This window comes from Narcine bancroftii, chromosome 3 (genome assembly GCF_036971445.1).
Source record: "Narcine bancroftii isolate sNarBan1 chromosome 3, sNarBan1.hap1, whole genome shotgun sequence".
NCBI classification, from domain to species: domain Eukaryota; kingdom Metazoa; phylum Chordata; class Chondrichthyes; order Torpediniformes; family Narcinidae; genus Narcine; species Narcine bancroftii.
Window position 1 is genome coordinate 250,265,000 of NC_091471.1, and position 9,168 is coordinate 250,274,167.

General features: G+C 52.0%; 1 protein-coding gene across 9 annotated transcripts in view; it reads left to right on the forward strand.

The window, feature by feature from the left end:
* Nucleotides 1–8,861, forward strand: part of dnm2a (dynamin 2a) — a 58,761-nt gene extending 49,900 nt beyond the window's left edge. For 4 of the 9 annotated variants that reach the window (XM_069927541.1, XM_069927543.1, XM_069927535.1 and 1 more), the window contains 3 exons: nt 1–236; nt 1,598–1,822; nt 6,609–8,861. In XM_069927541.1, coding sequence (XP_069783642.1) covers nt 1–236; nt 1,598–1,822; nt 6,609–6,678 — 531 coding nt within the window. In that variant the 3' untranslated portion in view covers nt 6,679–8,861. Of the gene's footprint in view, nt 237–1,597; nt 1,823–3,243; nt 3,438–6,608 lie in introns of all 9 variants that reach the window. The other 5 variants (XM_069927542.1, XM_069927536.1, XM_069927540.1 and 2 more) reach the window with 3 other exon arrangements.
* The last annotated feature ends 307 nt before the right edge of the window (nt 8,862–9,168 follow it).

Consider the following 9,168-nt stretch of genomic DNA (forward strand, 5'->3'; position numbering starts at 1 on the left):
ACCAAGGACTTCATCCACTCGGAACTGCTGGCTTTCCTTTACTCCTCCACGGACCAAAACAGCTTAATGGAGGAATCTGTTGAGCAGGCTCAGAGACGTGATGAGATGCTGCGAATGTACCACGCCATCAAGGAAGCGCTCCACATCATCGGGGACATCAGCACCAGCACCATCAGCGCCCCCCTGCCCCCGCCAGTCGATGACTCCTGGCTGTCCACTCAGTCAGGGGGACACAGGTAGGCCAGTGGGCAAAGAGTCAGGGCTGACGATTTGTTGCTAGTCATGTGCCAGATTTCCTTTGGACCAGCAGGGGAAACCAAGTTCCCTGTGTGTGGGTCATTGACTGCCATTCCTTTAGGGGAGGCATTTTACTTTAGAGACAGCACAGTAACAAGCCCTTCCAGACCCAGGCGTCTTTAGATAGTGGGAAGAAACCTGAGTACCCGGAGGAAACCCACGCAAGACACAAGGAGAACGTACAGTTACACAATCCTTTATCTGGACATCTAAAATCCGGAAAGCTCCAAAAATCGGCATTTTTTTCCTGGTGCTGGAGGGAGGGAGAGAGGCAGCAGCACAACTAGGTTGGGTTGGGGGGGGGGGGGGTGGGAGACGGCAACATAACTTAGGTGGGCGAGGGGGAGGAGAGAGATGGCAGCACGACTCAGGTGGGTGGGGGGGAGAGAGACGGCAGCGCGATTTGGGTGGGCGAGGGGGGGAGAGAGACGGCAGCGCAACTCAGGTGGGGGGAGAGAGAAGGCAGCACGACTTGGGCGGGGGTAAAGAGAAGGCAGTGCAACTCGGGCAGGGGGGAGAGAGCGAGACGGCAGCGCCACTCGGGCAGGGGAGGGGAGAGCAAGATGGCAGAACCACTCGGGAGGGGGAGAGAGAGTGAGACGGCAGAACCACTCGGGAGGGGGAGAGAGAGCGAGATGGCAGCACGTCTCGGGTGGCGAGGGGGAGAGAGACGCAAGCACAACAGCACAATTCGGGTGGGCTTAAACCTGGGGCAGCTGGGTTTTCTGAAATCGAGGAAAAATCCAAAATTTGGAAAACACTGTCCCCCGAGGTTCCAGATAAAGGATTGTGTACCTGTACAAACCCCTCAAAGACAGCAGCAAATTCGATCCTGGGCCACCAGCGCTGTAACAGCCTTGTGCTAACCGCGCTACCCCTGTGGTACAGTGTTGTGAGTTACAGGAATTTATTGGGTGCCATGGAGGTGTGGGCGTCACAGTGATATTAAGTTTAAATTTAGACATACAGCACAGTAACAAGCCCTTTCAGCCCACGTGTCTGTGCCTCCCATGGTACATTTTGAATGGTGGGAGGAAACTGGAGCATTGGGGAAGCCCCACACAGACACAGGAAAAATGTACAGACAGAACAGGATTTGAACCCTTGGCACTATAGTAGCATTGCACTAACCACTATGCCATCTTTTCCGCCCCATGATATGAGGGGTCGCAGCCTTGTCCATACAGGGACTGGATGGAGAGTGTGATCAACAAGGGACTTGGGCCAATGCCCATCAAGGGGGAGAGTGCATTTGGGCTTGATGTTGGGATTATAACTGCAGCCTTCATTGCTCCCTCAGCCCGCGACCTCAGCGCCGGCCACACCCAGTAATGGGAATGCCCAGCAGACCACCCGGGGTGCGAGGGCCAACCCCGGGCCCCCCGTTGATTCCCACCCCGGTACAGGGATTTGGAGCCCCTCCTATCCCGTCGAGGCCTGCTCCCATGAACGACGGTTTTGGAGCCCCACCTCAGATTCCCTCCCGGCCGGCACGGATTCCACCTGGACCCCCGGGACTGCCCAGGTAAGTGGAAGCCTAGGTCTCTGATCCTGTGCCTGTGGGCACATCTGGAGCAGGACCTGGTGTTTGCCGGCATTTGGGAATCATCATTTTTGGAATTTTCACTACATCTTCATTCCACCTGCCAGGAAGGTACTCTGCTGTCTTCCAGTGTGTTAGAGGGTCCACACCACGAGTCCCCACACCTGCTTGTCTCTCAGGGATGGGGACCCTCTTCTATTTGTCTCTGTGTGTCTCAGGGTTTTCTCCTCCCCTTGCATGTTGCCTTGGGGATAAGGTACCTCATCTGACTGTCTGGCTTTGGCAGGGTTTCTCATCCATCTGTTTGACCCTGTCATCCCATCTCTTTCTGTCGTGGGGGTTGGGGCGGGGGGGGTGGGGGAATAGGCCGGCGTGGGGGAGCCTTGTCCATATGTTTGCTTGGGAGTGCCTCACACTTTTTTGTATCTCTCAATTCCCTTTTTCAAGTTGTCTATGGCAGTTTGACTCTCCCTCACTGCCCCGTAACATGAAAGTTGGCCTCTCCCGATGGAAACGTAGCTGAGGGTTGACATCTTCCTTGAAATAATCACGTGACTGCCCAAATCTTCCATTACTTGCCTACCCAGACTGTCACAGTGATGGTGTTTAAAATCAGCCCGCACTGTAATAACAAATAGCAGAATCAATTAAGCATAAAACAGTTTACTTTATTCAACCTTGATCTTGCTAGTGGGAGAAGGGATACAAAATGAAAAAGTTCAGTAACACTTTCTCTACACTGAGCCCCAACTCAAAGCACATGTTCATCGCACTTTTATACACCTTTAGGCGGGGGTCTGCGTGAGACCCTACAAGTTTCACATACGTTTCCTTGTGTCGATAGATGAAAGGAAAGACTGGATAATTACATGGAGGGGAGGATTGGAGGGGTATGGACCAGGTGCTGGTCAGGAGGGTGGGGATCTGTTCCGGCATGGACTAGTAGGGCCAAACTGGCCTGTTCTGTGCTGTATATGGTTATATGGACTGGGAAATGTCAGGGCATCCTTTATTCAAGGTGTATTTACATTGTGTTACTAACTCATTTCAGCACAGGAAAGTCATGTTAGAAGGCAATTATGTTCCAACCATTTTACAGCCTCTACTATATGTACTTGCCTAATTCATTAGCCCTCTATTAAGCATATTCGTTAAACTTATTCTTTCACAGTGTTGTGGTCCCATTAGCAGCTTATGGGTTAGCGTGTCTCCTTATTCTCTGATGTGTCCCTTTGAAATACTTCAGCTTCTATCTCATTTAAAAACCTCCTGGCGCACTCACTTGAGTCAGACAGCTTGTGGCTTGGGTCTGACTCCAGAGACTGGAACACAGTGCAGCATTGAGCTGTTCTGGTAATTCCATTGTCATGAATCTGTTTCAATTTAATTTTTTTTAAATTTAGACTGACAGCCCGGTAACTGGCCCTTTTGGCCCATGAGCCTGTGCTGCCCCAATTACAACCAACTGACCTACAACCCACCGTACGTTTTGAAGTTTAATAGCAGTTGTGGCCTTCCACATCGCAGAAGTCGCTACTTAATTAGCTGCACCGTGCTTTGGGATGGTCTGGATTGAAGAGAAATGAGATGTAGAAATGTGAGGCTCCTTTTTCAATTTCAACCTTCAAGTGGATCCTCCATTTCTTTCTTTTACATCTTCACTGCCTTCCCCTGTATCGAATGAACTCTTCAGTTTGACCCAAATGCTCACCTTTGAATTCATTGCTGTGGTGTCTTTCATTGTCTTTAACGATTTTCTCCTGCCCTGCACCTTACCTGAAGCTCCTGCCAGGTTCGGGCTGCTACAACACAGAACCGATGACTTGTCACAATCACGAACATCCTGTGACCATTCTTCCTGAACTGATCCCAGTACAGTAAAATCCCCAGTGTCCAGCACGAATGGGGATTGTTAGATGTCGGATAAGTGGATTTCCCAGATGCTTGACACTGCATGTTGTGTGAATGAAGAATGTGGTTTTTTTTTTTACCCATTTACTTTCCGTTATTTTTTTTTTTGCCGGTTCCTTCCAGGGATTTTACTGTATATAACATTAACTACACCATTCTCTAGTTACATTTCAGCTGCATGGCACAGTGTTTGTCTAGTTCCCTCCATTCCACTGCAATGGCTTCCTTCCCCAAACCCAGTTACTCTAGTATTGTTGAAGGATCTATCCTTTGACCCCTTCCACATCCATGTTTTTTCCAGGTAATATCACTTGTGGTGGTGCTCCCAGCATTACTCACTTTCTCTTAATTCTCAGACCATCCAGGACTTGAATGAGCAGAAATCTCCTTGGATTAAAACAGTTAGAAGGCAATCTCCCATGCCCATTGCAGCCAACTTCATCCCTCTTCTGGCAGAACCATTCTCCTTAATTTGGTTTTAGATGTGCCTTTATTGTCTGTTTCTATTTCAATAACATCACCTGGTTTTGTCCGGCTTGCTGTTGATTCCATTCCTGTTTTCACCTCCACCCATAAATATTTCCAGTGCACTCCAGCAGCTTATACAAGAACATAAGAAATAGGACCAGGAGTCGGCCATCCGGCCCGTCAAGCCTGCTTCTCCATTCAGTGAGATCATGTCTAATCTGATGACAGACTCATCTCCATCTACCTGTCTTTTCCCCATATCCCTTAATTCCCCTACCGTGTTTAAAAAAACAACTACCTGGGTTTAAAGCTTGGACTTTTTGAGTGTGGTGCTTAATCTTTGGGAATCACTTTGAGTATGCAAAGTTCAACAGCGTGAGCTGCCTCTAATGGAGCATTTTGGCTTCTGTAGGTGATCTCCCAGTGCGTAATTTCCCCACCAATTGAAACCATCTTCTGCAGAGTCATCCTGCACACCTGGTTTCTGATTGATTCTGCATTCCCGCGAGCGTGCTACTTTTAAATAGATAACGGCAGAATATTTCACGAGTTTCACGTTACCTCAGTGTTGGGAGATTTTGTGAACCTAAGAAAATGTGAATCTGGCCCATCAAATCCCTCAGTGGATCCCCCAGCCTGGAGTCGCTCTGCCCCCCAGCCTGGAGTCGCTCTGCCCCCCAGCCTGGAGTCGCTCTGCCCCCCAGCCTGGAGTCGCTCTGCCCCCCAGCCTGGAGTCGCTCTGCCCCCCAGCCTGGAGTCGCTCTGCCCCCCAGCCTGGAGTCGCTCTGCCCCCCAGCCTGGAGTCGCTCTGCCCCCCAGCCTGGAGTCGCTCTGCCCCCCAGCCTGGAGTCGCTCTGCCCCCCAGCCTGGAGTCGCTCTGCCCCCCAGCCTGGAGTCGCTCTGCCCCCCAGCCTGGAGTCGCTCTGCCCCCCAGCCTGGAGTCGCTCTGCCCCCCAGCCTGGAGTCGCTCTGCCCCCCAGCCTGGAGTCGCTCTGCCCCCCAGCCTGGAGTCGCTCTGCCCCCCAGCCTGGAGTCGCTCTGCCCCCCAGCCTGGAGTCGCTCTGCCCCCCAGCCTGGAGTCGCTCTGCCCCCCAGCCTGGAGTCGCTCTGCCCCCCAGCCTGGAGTCGCTCTGCCCCCCAGCCTGGAGTCGCTCTGCCCCCCAGCCTGGAGTCGCTCTGCCCCCCAGCCTGGAGTCGCTCTGCCCCCCAGCCTGGAGTCGCTCTGCCCCCCAGCCTGGAGTCGCTCTGCCCCCCAGCCTGGAGTCGCTCTGCCCCCCAGCCTGGAGTCGCTCTGCCCCCCAGCCTGGAGTCGCTCTGCCCCCCAGCCTGGAGTCGCTCTGCCCCCCAGCCTGGAGTCGCTCTGCCCCCCAGCCTGGAGTCGCTCTGCCCCCCAGCCTGGAGTCGCTCTGCCCCCCAGCCTGGAGTCGCTCTGCCCCCCAGCCTGGAGTCGCTCTGCCCCCCAGCCTGGAGTCGCTCTGCCCCCCAGCCTGGAGTCGCTCTGCCCCCCAGCCTGGAGTCGCTCTGCCCCCCAGCCTGGAGTCGCTCTGCCCCCCAGCCTGGAGTCGCTCTGCCCCCCAGCCTGGAGTCGCTCTGCCCCCCAGCCTGGAGTCGCTCTGCCCCCCAGCCTGGAGTCGCTCTGCCCCCCAGCCTGGAGTCGCTCTGCCCCCCAGCCTGGAGTCGCTCTGCCCCCCAGCCTGGAGTCGCTCTGCCCCCCAGCCTGGAGTCGCTCTGCCCCCCAGCCTGGAGTCGCTCTGCCCCCCAGCCTGGAGTCGCTCTGCCCCCCAGCCTGGAGTCGCTCTGCCCCCCAGCCTGGAGTCGCTCTGCCCCCCAGCCTGGAGTCGCTCTGCCCCCCAGCCTGGAGTCGCTCTGCCCCCCAGCCTGGAGTCGCTCTGCCCCCCAGCCTGGAGTCGCTCTGCCCCCCAGCCTGGAGTCGCTCTGCCCCCCAGCCTGGAGTCGCTCTGCCCCCCAGCCTGGAGTCGCTCTGCCCCCCAGCCTGGAGTCGCTCTGCCCCCCAGCCTGGAGTCGCTCTGCCCCCCAGCCTGGAGTCGCTCTGCCCCCCAGCCTGGAGTCGCTCTGCCCCCCAGCCTGGAGTCGCTCTGCCCCCCAGCCTGGAGTCGCTCTGCCCCCCAGCCTGGAGTCGCTCTGCCCCCCAGCCTGGATCCAGGATAATCCTCCACACCTGATCCATGTTGTGCGCACACCCTGGTGCTCTGTGTGACAGAGAGAAGTGCCCATGCAGGCAGCAGCTCTGTACTCCGGATGTGCCAGTGTTGTTGAAATGAACCCTGATTTTTCTCCTACCTCTTCCTGTTATATTGACCCACGTTTTTGTTTTTTTTCCTACCTCTTCCTGTTATATTGACCCACGTTTTTGTTTTGTCTCCCTCAGCAGAAGACCACCTGCTGCTCCACACCGGCCCACAATTATCCGGACGGCTGAGCATTCCCTACTGGATTAAACAGTGGGATTTATCCTGGGAAACATTTTCTTGTAGGCTATAGTTGATTAGCCCTACCTTATTTTTGTGTATAAAACAGCTGAGGGCAGGAGCAGTGTGAAGCACAGGATCCACAGGGCTGCACTTACTCACGTGTAATCCTGACATCTTGCCTTTTCACACAAGCTGGAAGCACTAAGATGATCTTAACTGAACTTTATTTAAACAAAGATTTACCTCTTGGTTTTGTTTCCCACCCCCCCATCCCCCCAATACCAGACTCTAGGAAATGGGATCTCTCACTCTCTGCCCCCTTTTGATCTGCTCTGTTGAGAAATGTTGCACTTTGCCAAATAAGCAGCCAAAATTGCTTTCTGCCTTTTCCCGCACTCTGGGTCACAGCACCCTGAGCTGGTAACCACATGACGTTCCTGTCTCTGGGCATCTTGCGCATTGCTTCTGCCTCCCAAACCCCAAACCAGTGCCTGAAGCCCCATCACTGTTTCACTGAGAGTAAAGGGACCCTTGCGGGGTCGAGGATCCCGGTGGAGATCTGTGGTATTTAATGATCCTTCAGAGCAGATCTGGGAACAAAAATACAAGGGCTCACGAGCAGGGAGTAGCGTAAGGAATTGACAGGATCAGCACCCTTATCCCTCGGACACGTGAGGCGTTGTAAAATAGGATGTTTCTGATGAGGGACACGGAGCGAGGGAGTGACGGTAAGGTATCAGTGAGGAACAGATGCTGCAGGTGGGGTGAAGCCGGGGGGGAGGGGGGGGTAGAGAAAGCATGCAGGCAAAATGGCCAGATATGTGAGCTGCTGTCCACAGGCCCCTGGTGGGCTGCTGAGAATCATTAACAGTCGCGAGCGGAGGTTGATGAATGGCTCCGAGCATCTCTGCCAAGGAAATGCACAACCTGATTGCCGTTTGAATCTTAAAATTCCAGTTATTTTAAAGAACCCAAGATTTGGTCAGGTGGAAGTGCAGAGTTACTTCTGCTTCCTTTGGGAGCTGCCTTTTGTGCCTCCTTTATCTCTGGTTACGTACTACCCAGAAAAGGGACTGGTAGACTGACCTGAACCCATCCTGTTAACTTCCCTTGTAGTTGTTGTAAGCAGGGCCAGGTTAGTGTTGCAAACTGGGGGGGAAAAATGGTGGAAATACATTGATCACGGTGAAAATGGGACTGATTGAACTCTTCATACTAATTGAACTGCTTGGACCCAGTTTACTGGCACTGGATACCAAGCTGTAATCTGTTTATGATTAAACTATTTTCACATGATGTAAATAGCCTGTTCATTGATTGTATTAATATTCGGATCTGGGGGCTGTGTGGCCCAGGTGACTGTCCTTCCAGCTACTGCTAAATTAACCTTGTTCCCCCCCCCCCCGCAAAGAAATTTCCCCCATAATGAAATGGGCATTAACTTCTAATCTACAGCATTCTGTGTGCTAAGGAAGTTTACAGTGAGACGAGCAAAAATCAACGAGTACATGAGTGGAAATTCCTATGGTTTCTAATTAATTCTCCTTCTCCCCCCCCCCCCCCACCAAGCCCTGCTTGCCCACTCACCATTCCCACAAAACACCAAATTTATCTTTTTAAAAAAAAAAATCCAGGGTAAGGTTGTTCCAAAGCAGAATAGAACAGCATTTGAGAGTCCTCTGTAAATTCAATGGGAGTGGGTTAAAAGCGTTCACCTAGAAATCGATATCTCCAATATCCTAATGGTCTTGCTGTCCCGCTGTTGGTGGGAACAGTTTTATATAAAATATATATATTGAATCAAAACTAAGTTTCTCTCACTTTGAGAGGGAGTATCTCCTGGAGGCACTAATCCATACATCATCACTATTGCAGAGAATGCATCTTGTGCAATGGGTCAGGGTTTCAGGAGATTAGCACCTGTTGGTTTTTGTAATATAAGTGGCAAAGTCTGACCACCAATCTTTCCATAAGCTATAATTTCTAGATGAAAGAAAAAAAATAACAATTAACTGTTTTACAAGATAGTGACGGATCTTTTGCAATGATTATTTCATCAAATGTTCAGAACTGGGTTCTGTTTCAACTAACAGAAACCTGAATGTTCTCTCTCCTGCTATGTGATTCTATTGATTGTTAACTGATTTGAAATGAAGTGCCTGCATTCTGTATGGTGAAGAATTGAAATAAAGGGATCGACTGTAGAAGGAGCTTCCCTGGTGTCTCTGTTTCCTTTTTCTGGCTTTGCGGTCTGGGAAATAAAATGGGAACCTTGCTGTTAGAGCTGGTGCAAGGGATGGTGAATTTTTAAAGAAAATGCTGGAAACGCACAGCATCTATAGGAGAAATAGTTTTATTTGTGTGGAAGGTTGGGAGTTGAGGTGAGGCATTTGTGCAACAGGAAAATGCTGTGAAGAAATATTCTGAATCCGGGTCTAGTGCTACTTACCTGGATGGGAATATTGAGGCTGTTGTGGACTGATCTTTTTCTAACTATCTCCACAATTACAACTTCCA